The sequence below is a fragment of the Aplosporella prunicola genome, assembly GCF_010093885.1.
Source record: "Aplosporella prunicola CBS 121167 unplaced genomic scaffold K452scaffold_6, whole genome shotgun sequence".
Lineage (NCBI taxonomy): Eukaryota > Fungi > Ascomycota > Dothideomycetes > Botryosphaeriales > Aplosporellaceae > Aplosporella > Aplosporella prunicola.
The window spans coordinates 385,443-402,986 of record NW_022983534.1 but is presented as its reverse complement, the minus strand read 5'-3'; the positions used below and the strand labels follow the sequence as shown (position 1 = coordinate 402,986).

General features: G+C 54.0%; 8 protein-coding genes across 8 annotated transcripts; 5 read left to right on the top strand and 3 right to left on the bottom strand.

The window, feature by feature from the left end:
* Positions 1 to 31: 31 nt before the first annotated feature.
* K452DRAFT_284842 (uncharacterized protein) lies at positions 32 to 1,031 on the top strand. The gene has a single exon (XM_033540018.1). The coding sequence runs from the start codon at positions 297 to 299 to the stop codon at positions 747 to 749; it is 453 nt and encodes a 150-aa protein (XP_033400227.1). The 5' UTR covers positions 32 to 296; the 3' UTR covers positions 750 to 1,031.
* A 372-nt stretch (positions 1,032 to 1,403) lies between these two features.
* Positions 1,404 to 2,226, bottom strand: K452DRAFT_325080 (uncharacterized protein; the record flags this gene model as incomplete). The annotated part of the gene is made up of 3 exons (XM_033544746.1): positions 1,404 to 2,006; positions 2,058 to 2,125; positions 2,178 to 2,226. 3 exons carry the CDS (start codon positions 2,224 to 2,226, stop codon positions 1,404 to 1,406), a joined length of 720 nt encoding a protein of 239 aa, XP_033400226.1.
* Positions 2,227 to 2,579: 353 nt separating this feature from the next.
* On the bottom strand, positions 2,580 to 3,663 carry K452DRAFT_284838 (uncharacterized protein). The gene has a single exon (XM_033540017.1). It carries the CDS (start codon positions 3,326 to 3,328, stop codon positions 2,864 to 2,866), a length of 465 nt encoding a protein of 154 aa, XP_033400225.1. The 5' UTR covers positions 3,329 to 3,663; the 3' UTR covers positions 2,580 to 2,863.
* Positions 3,664 to 3,925: 262 nt separating this feature from the next.
* K452DRAFT_356687 (uncharacterized protein) lies at positions 3,926 to 4,779 on the top strand (the record flags this gene model as incomplete). Its single annotated transcript, XM_033546071.1, has 2 exons — positions 3,926 to 4,161; positions 4,216 to 4,779. The coding sequence occupies exons 1-2, from the start codon at positions 3,952 to 3,954 to the stop codon at positions 4,777 to 4,779; spliced, it is 774 nt and encodes a 257-aa protein (XP_033400224.1). The 5' UTR covers positions 3,926 to 3,951.
* A 547-nt stretch (positions 4,780 to 5,326) lies between these two features.
* On the bottom strand, positions 5,327 to 6,626 carry K452DRAFT_143172 (uncharacterized protein). Its single transcript, XM_033535434.1, has 3 exons — positions 6,428 to 6,626; positions 6,075 to 6,361; positions 5,327 to 6,016 (listed from the first exon to the last, which is right to left on the bottom strand). Exons 1-3 carry the CDS (start codon positions 6,450 to 6,452, stop codon positions 5,660 to 5,662), a joined length of 669 nt encoding a protein of 222 aa, XP_033400223.1. The 5' UTR covers positions 6,453 to 6,626; the 3' UTR covers positions 5,327 to 5,659.
* A 353-nt stretch (positions 6,627 to 6,979) lies between these two features.
* On the top strand, positions 6,980 to 10,397 carry K452DRAFT_295944 (uncharacterized protein; the record flags this gene model as incomplete). The annotated part of the gene is made up of 4 exons (XM_033541875.1): positions 6,980 to 8,234; positions 8,286 to 9,160; positions 9,212 to 9,679; positions 9,732 to 10,397. 4 exons carry the CDS (start codon positions 6,980 to 6,982, stop codon positions 10,395 to 10,397), a joined length of 3,264 nt encoding a protein of 1,087 aa, XP_033400222.1.
* Positions 10,398 to 12,403: 2,006 nt separating this feature from the next.
* On the top strand, positions 12,404 to 14,118 carry K452DRAFT_349612 (uncharacterized protein; the record flags this gene model as incomplete). Its single annotated transcript, XM_033545605.1, has 6 exons — positions 12,404 to 12,469; positions 12,604 to 12,668; positions 12,718 to 12,734; positions 12,793 to 13,020; positions 13,078 to 13,625; positions 13,687 to 14,118. The coding sequence occupies 6 exons, from the start codon at positions 12,404 to 12,406 to the stop codon at positions 14,116 to 14,118; spliced, it is 1,356 nt and encodes a 451-aa protein (XP_033400221.1).
* Positions 14,119 to 14,603: 485 nt separating this feature from the next.
* On the top strand, positions 14,604 to 16,759 carry K452DRAFT_349611 (uncharacterized protein). The gene is made up of 4 exons (XM_033545604.1): positions 14,604 to 14,772; positions 14,826 to 14,992; positions 15,054 to 15,375; positions 15,425 to 16,759. The coding sequence occupies exons 1-4, from the start codon at positions 14,727 to 14,729 to the stop codon at positions 16,561 to 16,563; spliced, it is 1,674 nt and encodes a 557-aa protein (XP_033400220.1). The 5' UTR covers positions 14,604 to 14,726; the 3' UTR covers positions 16,564 to 16,759.
* Positions 16,760 to 17,544: the final 785 nt, after the last annotated feature.

Below are 17,544 nucleotides of genomic sequence, written 5' to 3'. Positions count from 1 at the left end.
TTGACTGCCCTTGTTCAAGAAGCCCGACGGCCTGCCACGTTGAGCATCCATGATACCCACGATGATCATCCGCTATCCGTTTCACCACCCACTGACGAACCAGAGGGGCCGCCGGGAATAGACGCCGCCCCGATGAGGAAATCCAATAGCCGACGCCGCCTCGGTCCTTGGCAAGTTGGCGCACCACCACCTACGAGTACGGAGTACACCTGGAGCAACGTGATTGTTTGTTATCTCCATCATCGTCAGGTGTGTCTCTCTTTTCATTGTACCCCGTACCCCCCGGTTCCACATAGATGCCCTTTTGCTTTGAAACGGTGCAGGGTCGGAGCCACGGGCCCACACTCACCGTGCAACAACTGCGAGACGGTGGCAAGTGGGCCTCCGCCGCCGTTGAACCTTCTTCCCACCTAACCAGCACGGACTCCGCTCCTGCAACACCTCTCGCAAGCGTCCGCCTCGGCAGCACAGGTACAAAGCCCAAAGCACAAAGATCATGCGGCCACTCGCAGATCGCAGTCTTGCAAGAGCAAAAGCCGGTGTCACGGCTGTGGGGCCTCTTTGTGCCCTTTGTAGCACTGCGCTTGCAGTCCGGCCTCTCTAACCTCACGTTATCAAATACAGATAGGCGCCTGCTTTTAAGCACGCATCGCGCCAACAGGAAGCCAATCATCCCAACTCCACAAGTCCACTCATCATCACCGCTCCCTGGCATGCCTCGACTCGGGTTGTACACACTCGTACAATAGCCGCCCGATCTTATAGCCATTCACGTTCCCCGCAGGCGCCACGCTGCGGCGCAAGGAAATACAATTCCCCAGATCAACTAGACGATCGCCGCTGATCAGGAGGAAGCACCGTATACGTCTTTTTTTTTAGTTGAGAAGGAGTGTATGCGCGCTTTTCCATGACGCAATACCAACTCTGCAATCTTCTTTTAAGTTGATCCATATGAAAGACTCCTGATCGTGGGAAGGTGTAGGCACTGCACAGTGCTTGCCAGTGACGACATGCAAAGCAAAGCGGCTGCTCAACGCTATTTTGATAAATCCGCTCGCCGCTGTTCTGAATTAGTAAGCAAGCGCGGGGAGTGTGGACACCGCAAGATCTAAAGCACATAGGGAAGGTAGACTCGGAACAGGAGACCAGCTGCTCCAAGCTTTTTATTGAGCAGATGATCCTGCGTGGGGGCTGTGCTATACCAAAGAGTAATTTAGGAAAACCTCTTGACCGAAACCGGATTCCAGATGGCGCTATTAGACCTCGCAGGCTATGCACCAATATAACAAGGCTGTCCATAATACTGTCATTCCGACGGCATCTGTCCTAAACTCAGAAAAGGCACCGCCACAGCTGCCAGATAGGCTGATCGTGTGCCCACCTCGTAATAGGCCACCCACTCTTTATTTCTTGCCCTTCTTCTTGTTTGCCAGCTTCGATTTCTGCAGTGCGCGCTGACGTTCCTCTCTGGCGATCTGCTCCGCCTTGGCCTTTTCGTGCTCGGCGCGCTCTTCGGCCTCGGCCTTCTTCCTGGCGGCTTCCTGATCACGCCTCTCGCGCACGATCTTCAGCCTCTCCAGGTCAGACCGTGCCTCCTCGGTCTTGCCTTCCGCATGTAGTTTCTGGTAGCGCTCGCGTGCCTGTTGTGCCTGCAGCGCCTCGCGCTCGCGGCGCGAGAGCTGGGATACCGGGGTCGACTTCTTGGGAGCGCTGGAGCTAGCGGTGGGGTTGGCAGCCATCTTAGCGGCCTTGACGGAGTGGTTCGGGTTGGCGGGCATCGCGTCGTCGTCAGACTCTTCTTCCTCGGAATCGGTAGGCATATCACCCGGCGCGGCCTGCTTGGCCTTTTGTCTGGCAATGGCCGCTTCCTTGCGAGCCTTTGCGGCAGCTTTGCGCTCCTCGCGCGTCATCTCTGGCTTTTCTCCGTCGTCGGACGAGGACTCTTCTGACGAATCCTCCTCCTCTTCAGAGGAAGACGACTCCTCCTTCTTCTTGCCCCGAGGCTCCTGTGACTTGTTAGAATACGTTCATTGCAGAGTACTGAGGAAGCGACATACTCCCCACATGCCCTCCACTTCGCCTTCGGCGTTCACAGGCTGAAGATCCCTGCTGAAGTGCTTTCCACCTACGGCCCAGTCAGATCGGTACAGAGCAAGAGTTAGAGGACAAAATCCTACCTCCACGCCTCGGCTTGGCAAACTTGCCGCCACGACCTCTGCTAGACATGGTTGCTGGTGCTTTGTGGACTGTCCGTAAATGGGCGGAAACTATGACTCGTGTTTGTGCGGTGTGCCTCTACGGGGAAGGCGAAGTCCTGAGGCTCTCGGAGGCCGGTTGCGAGTAAAAAGATGAGTATTTTACTCGGAGGCCGTGGGTTTGCGGTGTTGTGGGCGCTTGCGGGTGCCGGGGCGGAATCTTATGCAGGATTGGACTCGAGATTCGACTTGAGGGCAAGTGGGCAACGGACGAAACAGCGATGTTCTTTTGTCAGTCGACCCCTCGTCCGTGATTGGCTTAGCGCTAGGGCCAACAACTTGCAAAACCCTTCAAAAACAACTCCGGCTCGCGGCTCCTTTTCCTCCTCACATAAAACTATACCCTTCATATTCACTCTGATGCTCTCAAATCAATAGATTATTGGAGGGGAAAATGGAGGGGAGAAGGATCCGTCAGCTTACCCCTAGGCTCTTTTGATCATCTGTGAGGGCCCGGGAAATATTAATGGCGGTACATCTTCCAGCTCCTTGGTTTACATGGCAGATCAGGACTGGAAGAAGTCGAGCTTTTACAAACGCGAGCGGTTCGCGAGGTACAACTGGCTTCGGAGAAGCAAAGCTACTCTTGTTACAGGTAGAACAATCATCTATTTCTTCGCATGCTCTTCCAAAATCTTCGGCAAGTCCTTTAGGTTCTTGACTACAACCGTCGGTTCTCCATTCGATCCTGCGACCAAAGCATCCTGCCATCCGTTGCCGGCTCGATCCACCCATGCAGCCTTCATCCCCACCGATCTCGCGCCGACGACATCAAACGGGTTCCCGCTCACCAGCCACACATCGCCCATCTCGCTGTTCTTCTTCCCGACGCGCTCGGCTAGATGCTCATAGACGGCTGGAGCAGGCTTGAACCGCTTTACCTGCTCGACCACAACGATATCGGCGAAGACGTCCGCGTGAAGGGATAGCTCCGGCGACTTGTTGACGCTGTTGGACACCATGCTTTCAGTCCCGTTTGAGAATACCACTGCCGTAATACCAGGCGACGACTTGAGCGCGGTTAAGCAGGGCGCTACGTCGGGGAAGATGGAGAGAGCGTCGTAGGCTTTCATAAGCTCGTCAAAGGCGCTTTGGTCGAGAGACACGCCGGCTTCGGTGAGTGCGTGTCTCAAAGAGCGCTGCGTGAGAACAGAGAAATCTTCATATTGGTCTGAGGCACAATTAGACGTTGTTTACGCATGGAGTATGGAACTTGTGGAACAAGGGATAAGACATACTCATGCTGTTTAAGCGCCATGTATACTCCAACTGGTACTTCCGCCATGCCGCGGCAATGGCCTGGGCTTTCTCTTGCCCGAAGTGTTCAGCGAGCTTATCAGCAATCGATTCGGTAGAGAGGAGAGTTCCATATGCGTCAAAAGCGACGATGACTTTGTTGTCCGACATGGCTGATGATTGGAGAATCGTGTGGATTTAAATGAAAATGCTCTTTCTAGTATATCTCAAACCTAGTTGTTGTCGACTGTACTACGTATACGCATTTGACACTTCAGAGACGCGGGGGTTCTGGGGTCCATGTCTGACGGCCTGACGGTCTCCATGACGCAAAGAAAGGCCAAAGCTCCCGCCTCCATCCCCGAACCCACGTGCATCCACCATATTTCCGCGACGTCTGTAGTCTGGAGATGTCTCAAAGACACTATACATATAACTCACCTGAGCCATCCTGGCTGTCATGATGCTCCTGGAAGAAGAGTTCAATTTCTCTACTTTTAGGGACTGTCTCTCCGAACCCGTCATCCGCAGGCTTGCGATTCAGCCACAAAAACCTAAGCGGCGAGTAGCCAAAGGGAGAAAGACTGCAATCAAACCTGTACAGCCCAAGGAGGTTCCAGATGATGTGCGCGCCGGAAATGATGCCGAGGAGCTGGGCGAGTTCATAGAAGTAGACAAACACGACATCCGCTGACATTGGCGTATGCTAACTTCATAACGATAGTATCTGGCCGAGGAAATATTCCCATCTCTACCTGAAGATTTACGCAGTCTTTCCTACACTGCAATCACAAACGATGCGTCTCTGGCGGACAAATACGCTGATCCCTTGGACGAAGCTGTCTTCGACAACCTCCTTGCGCCACTTCCCACTTCAGTAACCGACTCACTGCTTTCCTACAACCTCCTGTCCGACGCGTCCGCTCTGCAATCATTCCTTTACCCGGTGTTGGCATCCTACATCAACACCACCACCGCCCCGCCACCTATCTGGGCGCAAACTCGCACCACTGAATGCGAGCTTTGTGAGCGGGACTGGGTGCCGCTGACCTATCACCACCTCATCCCCCGAATGGTGCATGGCAAGGCGCTCAAACGCGGCTGGTGCGAAGAGTGGGAGCTCAACAAAGTGGCCTGGCTGTGTCGGGCTTGCCATAGCTTTGTGCATTCGATTGCATCGCATGAGGAGCTGGCTAGGGATTGGAATGAGGTGGAGAAGCTGGCAGAAAGAGAGGATGTGCAGAAATGGGCACGTTGGGTCTCAAGGGTGAGGTGGAAATCAAAGTAAACTTTGGGAGCAACGGCATGAAACAATCAACTACTTTACGAGTTGGCCCCGAGTAATTTGCCCACCCCTCACCTACATGTTGAGTAAAATCTACAATACCTACAGAGCACTCCTTAGGTAGTTACAATAGACTATTACACTACAGCCAATAGGTACTATGTAACTATATATACTTAAAAATATACTAGATATAATAGTATTTAAAAAGATATAGAGGCATGAATAACTACTAGAGTATCTACGAGGTATAAAAGTAAAATATTCCAAGGGTATAAAGGTACTTGTAAGACTATAGAGATCTAAAATTTTGAAGAGTAGAAAGTATATTATATAATTTTATAGATGTTATCGCGTAGGATGGACAAAACGTAAAAGGTCTTAGAGCACACACATATTATAAACACCTTAACTAGATTTCTTTTTCCACTCCATAAAAGCGTCGTTATCATGTTAGGTGGTGAATGCCGTTTGACGGTGACGAACGTTAGATGGTAGTGATTTCCTTTAATTAGTAAGTCACTCTTTAACACTGTATTGGGCCAGTTCTGTATAATATAGTACGCATATAGTATTACGACAAACCTTTTGTTGGAGGAATTGCTCGAACCATTAAGAACTAATACATCTTGCTTACTGTCGAGTGCGGGATACAAGTTGCTGCACATAAATCCTACTCATAGGATGAAGATTTCCACCTGAGCGTAAGCATTCTCGAATGCGAACGGACCTCCTGACCAGAGTGTCCTCCTATGTAAAAGAAGCAAACCACTCATGTTCATACACAAACAACAACATCAGTGCCACAAAGTAAACTACTGGAAAGGAAATTGTTGCATCTCAACCGAGATGCCGGCACAGCAATCTTCATACATTCCAGTCATCAGTCGTTCCTCTTCTTCGGCTCGAGAGGCCTAGATTCTTCGGCATTGTGGCCGTTGCCGTTCACGTTCGCACCCTCAGGATCCTCAGCGTCCCAATCCTCGGCATTCTCGTCCCAGTTGTCCAACTCCTCTTCAACGGTCATGCCTGCATTGCCATCATGAGTAACACCAGACTCTTGTTGTCCCAAACCTTCGCCCAACTCCACATCGACGTCTTCGCCGGGCACGAGGTTGTAGTTTTTGGCCGCGCGCTTGCGCTCGAGCATGCGCTTGTGGTACCAGGTACTGAGGCCGAGGGCGCATAAGCAGCCGACTTCGTTGGCTACAATATCGAAGGGGTCGAAGACACGGTCGTTCTGTGGCTGCTGTCAGTGCGCAGAAGATAGGGCGATGGTTGACTGAAGATGGACGTACGGGTAGGAGGCCTTGGAGAACTTCGGAGCCAACGGCGAGTACAACACAGCAAACGAAGGCGGTGAGATGGAGGACGCGGCGGCGACTGGTTTCTAAGATCCAGTAGAAGGCAAGCTGTGGCATACAATTAGTACCTCGGCGCCATGACGTGGGTGCATGCACACGACTTACGGTGAGGAGGAAGAAGGTGACAAAGTGTAGGACCTTGTCACTCTGCTTGTACTGCGGCAGCTGCTGGCGCCCGAGGCCGGCAAAGGCAGACAGCAGACATAGGACGACGAAGGCGCCTTTAGTGAACCAGAGTCAGTGTTGGTGTTGTCGGCAGGCGGGCGAGCGGGGAGGGACTAGCTAACCTGCGGGCGCCTTGCGGATGCGCATTTGGGAGGGGGAGAGGAGGAGCGAGCACAGAGAGAGAGAGAGAGAGAGAGAGATTTATTCGTGGGCGAGCATGTCTACAAGTCCAAGTGTCTCTACCTATGCGAGGATGGGGTTGCAGCACATGGATGGCCGGCTGCGGTACAGGGCCCGCTTACCTAAGGCAGACCCCCCAGGCTGGAGCCGGTGACCAAGCGCGCAACCCAAAACGGACCACAGACGTAGCAGCGCAAGCCGCACCCTTTCCATCAGCGCAACCCGCCTCCGCATCGAGTTTCCATCTATACAAGCCGTTCGCCATCTCGCCCGGCCCGTCTGCCCTTCTGATGCGCATCTGTCCGCCCGCTCGCCGCTCGTTGAACGTGGAACAGGGGAGAGATACGCTGGTCGAGGAGGAGCGCCAAGACCAAGCGGAACGGACGTGAACGCGGATCATGAACATCCATCGGCCAGCATCACGACAGAACAGCCATGGCGCGCATCGCTCTTCCGCCCAGTTCCAAAGCGCGACCAAACTCCGCACCGCAAGCATGAACCCCGACGACGTTACCTCGACCAATTCACAACCCGTGCCCGCAGACGAGGGGGACACCATGAACGAGGAGCATCCCAGGCACGCCGAGTTCAGGGAGCGCTATACAAAGACCGAAGCTCGCATCGCCGCCCTGCTCGGAGACGCGCCAGACTTCTCGTTCGGCGCCCGCGCCGATGACGATGACGATGCGCCCGCCGCCGAGGGCCCACGTGCGGAGCCGCAACCGCAACCCGTCGCGCCCAAGAAGCCCGCACGGACAATTGATGAGGATGACTACGGTGACGACGACGACGATGACGACCCCGACGACCTGCCTGCCGTCGAATCACCCTTACAAACAAAGAGCACGTCCGGCCCCATTGGCGTCAACATGAAGATGCCATCCACCCCCGCCAAACCGACCATCGACCGAACCGTGTCCAACTCCTCCACAGAACAAGCGAAAAACGCAGAAGACGTGCGCAAGGAATTAAATGAAGCCAAGAAAGCTGCAGAAGACGAGGCGCGCAGGAGCTTTCATACCCTCTTCTATACTCTGGAGACTGATCGGGATGCTATGCTGGAGCAGCAGAAGCTGGACGAGCTGGACCGTCAGGTGGAAACGGAAATGTCCGGCCAGGCTACAAGCAATGCGACCAGTGCAGCCAGTGCTGCTAAGCAGCAAGGTTCCCTAAGTAGCGCTAATCTCGGATCCTCAAGCCTCACCTTCAAACACCTCATCTCCCGTATCGATGCGAAGCGGAATCTTGTCAAGGCGTCTGATGCGCAACTGCGCAGCCTCATGAGCGACGTGCGCAAGAACAGGAGCAAGTGGGCTAGTGAGGACAAGATCGGCCAAGAAGAGCTGTATGAAGCTGCAGAAAAAGTGCTCATGGAGCTCAAAGCCATGACCGAGCATGCCGCGCCCTTCTTGCAGCGCGTCAACAAGCGCGATGCGCCAGACTATTACCAAGTCATCAAACAGCCTATGGACATCGGAACGATGATCAAGAAGCTCAAGTCGTTAGTGTATAAGTCCAAAAAAGAATTCGTGGACGACTTGAATCTTATTTGGTCCAACTGCCTTAAATACAATGCTGACCCAGCGCACTTTCTCCGCAAGAAAGCGCTCTATATGAGGAAAGAGACAGAAAAGCTTGTTCCCCTTATTCCTGACATCACCGTGCGCGATCGCGCTGAAGTTGAGGCAGAGGAGAGGCGCCTACAGAGCATCGACGCGGACCTTGAGGGTGTGGAGGACAGTGACGATGGTAAGTAAAGCCGTATTCCGGAAAGCCGATGTGGCTGACAATGAAATGTAGAGGAACCCATCATGGCTTCGAGGGGTCGCAAAGCTCCCAGCAAAGGCAACAAGGGCTCTACTGCTGCTAGAAAAGCTCCTTCAGCTGGTCCTGAAGGTACACCAGGAGCCGAGAGCAAGCCAGGTGCTGGTGCAACATTAAACCCAAGGACAGAGTTTTTACGTGCAGATTCTGAAGCTCAGCTCGAACAAAACGGTTTCGTGACTCCTCCGCCGGGTACACTTACTCCGCTTGGACCCAATGGTGCAATGAGCGGCGCCGCGGCAAGCCAGGCCGATGCATCTGATATCGATACCGGGAGCTCCACCGTCGGCACCGGACAAGGTGAAGACCCAGATCTAGACGATGCCGAATACAAGACGTGGAAACAGGTCACCAAAAAAGACAGAGCCTTGGTTGCCACTGAGCGGCATCGTCTCTTCCGTGGAGATCACCTCAATGTCGAGGAACCCGCACTCTGTCGTACCAAAGCTGGCATGCGCCGTTGGATGCGCCAGCACAAGACTGCGCTTGATGAAACATCGCCTAATGAAGCGGCTGCCACCGCTGATGGCAAAGATGACGAGCAGCCAGCCACGGGAGAAACGCTTGCTGAGGGCATTGAGGGCGAAGAGGAAGAACGCCAGGTGCCTGATTACTACGACTCTCTCTCCCATGTTCCTGAGCTGAACGATCGGCTGAAATGGGTAGAGGATGCGGAAGGTCAGGTCATCCAACAAGGCGAAGAGTTCCTGCGCATGGTTCCTAAAGGCTACTTTATCTCTCCCAAGAGCAACCTCGCGACAAAGATGGAAGCAAACATGAAGCAGATGCAGGATACCCGCAAGATATGTGCTAAAATCGGCATCGTCAAGCAAATGCAGCTTCAATCACAGGTAAGTCGTTCCCAGGAAATTTTGTATGGGACATCTCTCACCTTCTTTTAGATGTATCAAAATCAGTTCCAGAAATATGATCCACTGCCATTCGAGGAAGCAGATGTTGAGAGTGTCGTGGTATCCGACGAAGGCGCGATCATGTCTCAGTCGACGTGCCGGGCTGCCCTCCAACGCAGCGTGGGCAAGATCTTCTACCACGCTGGTTTTGAGGAGTTTCAGCCTTCGGCCTTGGATGCCGTGACGGACCTTGCTAGCAACTTCTTCACCCAGCTTACTCGGACTTTTAACGTCTACAGGGAGGCGCCTAAAGTCCAAGCAGACCCGGTAACAGCCATAACCAGTGGGTCTGATTGGAAGCCTCGGTTCACGAGCGAGGAGACCGTATTGCATTGCCTGCGCCAGAACGGCGTCGACTTGGAGTCGCTCGATGGTTATGTCAAGGAGGACGTTGAGAGGCTCGGCACCAAATTGGGAGTGATGCACGAGCGCATGAAATCTCACCTGGCAGATCTTCTTGTAAGTTCAATCGGGTCCATATCCACACTGAGCGGTCCTAATCAGCATGCAGCGGCCCGCACTCGACCCCAATGCAGGCCCGGATGGCGCCGGTGCTTTCAACGACGACAGCGAGCAATTCACATCCGGCGACTTTGCGGACGAGATTGGCGAAGATTTCTTCGGCTTCCGCGAACTTGGCCTCGACAAGGAACTCGCTTCCTTTGCCGTGCCCTTCCACCTTCTCCAGAACCGCATCAACAACGCCTACCAGGCGCAGAACGCCAATGCCGCTGCTGCCGCGGGAAACCTTTGGGAAGAGCCTCCGCCGTACGAACCTGTTACCATCCACACCGTGCGCAGCGAAATTGGATTGGTCCAAGGTTGGTTTCTTGAGAAGTTGCATGCGAATGGCGATGAGCCTCTCGTCGAAGATGAGAACCTCCCGGCCAAGCAGCGCTTCCCCAAACCGCGCCTTCCGCCTACAGGCAAGATTAGCAGCCCACGCAAGAGGCCATTGCGCGAGCAGCAGATGCTGGCGAAGAAGAAGCGCAAGCTGGAGGAGAACCACGGCAGTCAAGACCAGAGCTCGACCCAGAACGCGGCCAGAGGCATCGCAAAGCCGGTGGGCAAATTGAAACTGGAGCCATCGGTGAGTAAAGAAAACCTGGCAGAGCCGGAGAAGGATGATATGCCGGTGGGTATGATGAGTCCGGAAAGTATCAACGGGGCGGCCTGAGCAACTTATGTCGCCCTGTTTTTGACATGCGAGATCGCATTTTTCCCATTCCTCTTAAGTTGCCTCGACAACTTTTTGGCCCAAGTTGCCTGGTCGTTGTCGACATTCGCTCATTGTCGATATCATACTTCGTTTTTCGTCTCTTTTTTCTGGTCTATGGACATCCATGTCCGCCTTTAACGATTTGGAAGAGCGTCCCTGGTCCCTTTGAAGCCCCGACGGCGCGGAATCTGAAGGAAAGAGAGTATTCGCATATAGGTGCGGCATTCCTGGTGGCAGACTATTGCATTCAGTTTTTTCTTTTCGGCGTTTGGTATCTTTTTGTGAATAGCCGACCGGTTCTTTGGTTGGGTTCTTTTCTTCTTTTTTTTTTACAAGGTGCGGGGGTGTGGGTTGGGATGGGACCGTGTTGAGATACCCGCAGCGACAAAGTGAAATATTTCTTTCTTCTTTTTTTCATCTTCTCTTTTTTGCTCTTTCTTTTTTCTTAGTCGTTCATCTGCTTCAATTACGATTCGAGGGGAGCGATATGAACTTCGACGGAGTTGAAGACGGCGGAGCGGATGGTTGGAGCGAGGAATGGCCAGACGAGAAAGAGAAGAGAGCGGGTGACTATGGCCTCGATGTTTGTATGTGCCGGAGATTAATGCCTGATGCTGGTGCTGGTGCTAATGAAAGCCGCGGGGGCGTTGTATAGAGTCAAAATGCAAACCACTTTTATGGGAAGTTTGCGGTGCCGGGGGGGAGAGGTTCCGAGCGCAAGAAAATTGACAGGCTGGAAGCAGTCGGTCTTATTATATAGGGTCTGGCTCACCCACGGCGGCGGGCGGACACAACTCGGTGCTTGATGCATGGTCCGTCCGTTCAGATGACCCTGGCCGTGTGTTTCTCATGCACGACGCCTTAAAAGGTGCCGGGGTATGACTGGTTTCTTTGTTTGAGCAGCTCGCGTCACCGCAACAACTGGCTGGCTGGCTGGGCGATTTGGCCGACGCAGCAGCGGGTCTGTTTCGGGGGGGCCCACGCACGTGTGTGTGTTGGGCACACAGCCAGGTAGATATTTCAATTTCAAATCTGGCACTCGTCCATTCACGGCATAGCAAGGGCAATCCGAGACGCGGAAGCAGCAGCAGCACGCAATCCCCGAGTGCTTGAGCTGGAGGGGGATCCCAGAAGGCAAACGCGACAAATGATGAGTTGGTGAACGGACCCGAGACACGGTTGCCGCCCGGAACCGCGCGGTCAGGGTACGATCGACAGCCCTGCAGCACGCACCAACCCGGTCCCAGTTCCCCCCATCTCCTCCGACGATGCGTATCTATCGTGGGATTCCTAAGCAGCCCAGCTCTGCTCGCAGCGCGACAAGCTCAAGACTAAGGTCACAGCAGCTTGGTGCTGCTGACTGATCGCTGGCTGGCGGTTGATTGGTAGGTAGGGGAGGTAAGGCTGCCGGATCGACAGCCACACCCGTGGTAGACAGCTTTTCCGCTCTCACCAAACGTCATGATGCAGGCAAACGTTCAGCGCTTCATCGCATCGCGTGCTACAATGATAAGCCACGGTCTCCCTGGTTGGGGATTGCAGCTTTACGCAAACCGGTTGCTACATGTCCATTGTCCTCGTGGGGTGCGGAGGATTCCTGTCGGCTTTCTTTCCCAGAGCAGCAGGCAACGTTGATCCAAGAAGACAAACCCCAGCCGTCCGCGCAGTTACGCTGCACGTTACCAGTTTAGTGCTCACAATTTCCGTGTTCAAACCGCAGCTAGTGACGCAGTTTGGAGCTCACGTTCCCAGGGTCCTCGCCATCCCATGGATTCTTGCGCTGCTCGCGTTAAATGCTTGCCGAGGTATCAAGGTGCCCAAAAACTACTTGACATGTCTTCGCACCTAATCCTGATTCCTTTGCATCTATCCCTTAAATATTACCATGTTCGTTTGATCTCCTTGACGCGCAGAAAAACACCCGGATTCCTATCGATCGACGCCTTCATTTGTCGCTGTGCAAGATGCCGCAGTCACCTACGCGCGATGGCACGACTCAAGCCGGATCTGTTGGCACATCAAAATATGAGGTTCGTGGCGGTTTTCCAATCCTAAGAGCAAAGACATCGCATCTAACCATGCAAAGGGCTCAGAGAAGCAAGGCGACCTTGAAAGCCAGGGCGATGGTTCAAATCCCGGGTTTGGGGACGTGGGGAGAGGGGAGGTGAAAAGGATTGATCCATTCGCCAATGAAGAAGGCGCAGAAGTCAAGTACAGGACAATGTCATGGTTAGTTGATTGACTGCAGGTTGAAGACTTCAGACTAATAGTTGGGCAGGTGGCATGCTGCAGCAGGTACAAACACTCAATTATCTCACGCGAAATATACAGACTAAGCATTGTTTAAATACAGTCATGATTGCGGAGACCATATCTCTCGGCATACTGAGTTTGCCTTCGGTATTGGCATCAATTGGAATAGTACCTGGGCTCATCTTGATCGTGGGTCTAGGTACCATTGCAATGTACACTGGCTACACAATCCACCAATTCAAGATGGCGTACACGCATGTGCACAACATGGCAGACGTCGGCGAGATTCTGTTTGAGCCATGGGGAATGGCAGCATTTGGTCGCGAGTGTATGTGCCAAACCTTGCAATTGTTGGACACAGAGCGATGGCTGATATATTCTCCAGTCCTAGGCGCCGCACAAACACTGTTGCTAATATTCACCATGGCCAGCCATATCCTGACGTTCACTATCGCCCTCAACGTTATAACGGGTCATGCGACCTGCACAATCGTTTGGGGCATTGTTGGGTTGATGCTTTTCTGGTTTTGTTGCCTTCCCCGAACATTGAAGAAGATGGCATACCTCTCGATAGCATCGTTCATTAGCATCCTTGCTGCAGTACTCATCACCATGATTGGTGTGGGTGTCTCGCCACCAGACCCGCACGTCGAAGCTACCGTCACCACTTCCTTTGCTTCCGCATTCCTGTCAACCACCAACATCATCTTCGCATACGCCGGCCATGTTGCCTTCTTCACTTTTATCAGCGAACTCAAAGACCCAAAAGAGTTTCCCAAGGCGATCTGGACGTTGCAAATCTGTGACACCACCATGTACATTATTGTGGCCATTGTGGTGTACAGATACGCGGGTCCGGATGTCGTTAGCCCTGCCCTGGGTAGTACTGATACCGTAGTGAAGAAGGTAGCGTATGGGATTGCCTTGCCAACCGTAAGTACAGATGAGCTGCCTATTACGTATCGAACGAGCGTTGGCTGACGCCTTTCACTAGATCGTCATCGCAGGCGTCATATACGGACACGTCGCCGCCAAATACATCTACGTGCGCATGTTCCGAGGCACGCGACACATGGGCTCGCGGACATGGCTCGGCGCAGGCAGTTGGGCTCTGATCACGCTCGTCATCTGGGTCATCGCGTGGGTCATCTCCGAGTCAATTCCCAACTTCAACGACCTGCTGGCGCTCATCAGTGCTCTCTTTGCCTCGTGGTTCACCTACGGGCTCAGCGGCATCTTCTGGCTCTTCATAAACTCGGGCGGCTGGTTCCGCGACTCCCACAAGTCCTGTCTCGCTGTTATCAACTTGGGCATCGTTGCATTGGGTGCCGCTATTTGCGGAATTGGCTTGTATGCTGCGGGCAAGGCTATTCACGACCATTCTGCTGGTAGCAGCTGGTCTTGCGCGGACAACTCGTCGACGTGAGAGTGGATATGCGGCGTTGTTGCATTACATGAAATGCATAGTATTGTTGTTCTGGTAAGACAGGCTTGTGTTTTGATGAGTTTAGTGTGAGACATGCTTTGACTATATGTACAACGGCGATGCTTGGACCCATGGGTAAGTTGCTGCAAAGGAATCCTACTCCGGTTAGAGTCGTCCGGATGGATTGTATTATCTAGGTTTTTATTGAGTAGTGAGTTAAATAAATGGTGGTGGCTGGTGAATAGCTCAGACGGCTTCGTGTTTCGACGTGACAAGGAGGAATTGGTGATTCGAAGACCAGTCATTTTCGAAATCGAACGGGTCTTTGTCTGAATTAACACAAACGAATTGATTTTAAGCTCCAAGCCCTGGTGCGAGTGTTTACGGTGCCTCAGGGGTGAGGTGGGATGGCGGCGGGCGGTGAGGAGTTCTGCCGCTTCGACAATTTGTACAGCGACACGGCCAAACGCGCAGCTAACCCGTCCGCAACCCCTCCCTGCTATTTCCCCAAGCTCCTCTTTGCTCAGGAGTCTCTTCACCGCGCCATCTTCGGCATTCCTATTACGCGCAACTCGCCCTAGGAGCCCGCCGAGCCTCGACTTCCAGCCATGTCGTTCGGAGGCCAGACCCCTACCATTGTCGTGCTGAGGGAAGGCATGTCACAACTTGCTCCGCTGCGGATGGCATTTCACTGACTTTTGCACCAGGTACGGACCAGTCCCAAGGTCGCGGCCAGATAATATCCAACATCAACGCCTGCATTGCCGTGCAGTCGACCATCAAGAGCACTCTGGGACCGTATGGCGGGGACCTGCTGCTGGTGGACGAGAATGGCAGGCAGACTATCACCAACGACGGCGCAACCGTCATGAAGGTACGCTGGCGCCCATTGTAGCCTGTTGTTTTCCCCCTCCGATGCTAAGATTGCTCGACAGCTCCTCGACATCGTACATCCCGCGGCGCGCATCCTGACGGACATTGCGCGGTCACAAGATGCTGAGGTCGGAGACGGCACCACGTCGGTCGTCGTGCTTGCCGGCGAGGTTCTGAAGGAGATCAGGGAGCACGTCGAGCAGGGAGTCAGCAGCCAGACCATCATCAAGGGCCTGCGGAGAGCGTCGGCCATGGCCGTCAACAAGATTAAGGAGATTGCGGTCAACACGTCCGAGGGCAACCAGAGGGAGACGCTGCAGAAGCTGGCCGCCACGGCCATGAACAGCAAGCTCATCAGCAGGAATTCCGACTTCTTCACCAAGAGTGAGTCGCCTCGTCGCGCTTTAGGAAATGATGTGCTAACAGGGGATAGTGGTCGTCGACGCTGTCCTGTCTCTCGACCAGGACGACCTCAACGAGAAGCTCATTGGTGTGAAGAAGATCACCGGTGGTGCTCTGCAGGACTCGCTCTTCGTCAACGGTGTCGCCTTCAAGAAGACCTTCTCCTACGCCGGTTTCGAGCAGCAGCCCAAGTCGTTCCAGAACCCCAAGGTTGTCTGCTTAAACGTTGAGCTGGAGCTCAAGAGCGAGAAGGACAATGCCGAGGTCAGGGTGGAGCAGGTGTCCGAGTACCAGGCCATTGTGGATGCCGAGTGGCAGATCATCTTCAACAAGATGGAGGCGCTGTACAAGACGGGCGCCAAGGTCGTGCTGAGCAAGCTGCCCATTGGTGACCTGGCAACTCAGTACTTTGCCGACCGCGACATCTTCTGTGCTGGTCGCGTGTCGTCGGATGACATGGAGCGCGTCGTGCAAGCCACGGGTGCCGCAGTCCAGTCGACCTGCTCGGACATCCAGGAGCAGCACCTGGGCACTTGCGAGCGCTTCGAGGAGAGGCAAATTGGTGGCGAGCGCTTCAACTTCTTCGAGGGCTGCCCGGCGGCCAAGACTTGCACGCTGGTGCTGCGTGGTGGTGCGGAGCAGTTCATCGCCGAGGTTGAGCGGTCGCTGCACGACGCCATCATGATTGTCAAGCGCGCCATCAAGAACCAGTCGATCGTGGCGGGCGGTGGCGCCTGCGAGATGGAGGTGTCGGCATACCTGCACGCATTCGCGGACAAGAACGTGCCGCACAAGCAGCAGAGCATCATCAAGGCGCTGGCGAAGGCGCTGGAAGTGATTCCGCGCCAGCTGTGCGACAACGCGGGCTTCGACGCGACGGACATTCTGAACCGGCTGCGGGTCGAGCACCGCAAGGGCAACACGTGGGCGGGCGTCGACTTCACGAACGAGGGCATCGCCGACAACCTGGAGCGCTTCGTGTGGGAGCCCAGCCTGGTCAAGGTCAACGCGATCCAGGCGGCCGTCGAGGCGGCGTGCCTGATTCTCTCGGTCGACGAGACGATCAAGAACCAGGAGAGCCAGCAGCCCCAGGCGCCTCAGCGCGGCTTGCCGCCCGGCGCGGCGCAGCGCGCGCTCAGGGGCCGCGGCCGTGGCATGCCTAGGCGGTAGATTCTCGACGACGACTGATGATGACGGTGGCGGCTGTGGCGCGGTGGCGGAGGCGTGAGAGAAGGGGGCGCGGAGATCGTGTTGTTGTTGCTGCTGCTGCCATCATTCATCATCTACAATGTCTTTGTAATGGTGCATAGTAGAAAGAAGAACAGGGAAATACAAAAAAGCTACATGTGCAATGCATGCAATGATGAGCACGTGCTGGTTTTATCTCATGAGCTTCACTGTGATACTATGCCGCTGGTGTTGCCTTTCTCTTTGCCCTCCTACTTACTTCCGCTACGTCTATATACATGCAACAGCGAGATCCACCACCTGAGGTAACAAGCCAGTGAAGCACACAAGCAGTCTGTCCCTAACGACCCCCTCCCGCTTCTTGCCCAGCTACACGCCTAAGACCTAAATAAATTAATTATAAGTAAGCAAAACAGTCCCAGAGCGCACACGCACTACAAACATCCTGACAGTATTTCTGCTTCTACTCCATACACTCACTGACTATAATCTCGCGGGCGACGAAGCCCGCTCAACACTGACGAACGTGACGTGACGTTACTGTTGTCAAAAATCACCCTGCTAAGTCCGGACAGTGCTCCTCCGCCCCGGCCCCTTCACTGACCGCGAATGGTTTGCTGTTTTAGGTACAGTAGGAGTACAGTAGGTACAGTACAACACACACACACACACACACACACACACACACACACGCATGTGCCGGGTAGATGGGTGTTCGCGTCTTCGTATGCGATGCGGCTTATCAAGTTGTATGGTCAAGGAAGTAGGGGCGCGAGGGCAAACAGGTGCGTGTAAGTATAGAGTACTGTACTGGATAAAGGATAAAAACCATAGTATATAAAACACCACTGCCTGCCTGACTACCACCTAGCACGCTAGCTAAGATCTTCCTTCTCGTGTGCTGACGCTGCTTTTGTCCGCACTGTAACTATAACTGTCTACCTGGCTTCTCGAGAGCCCTCG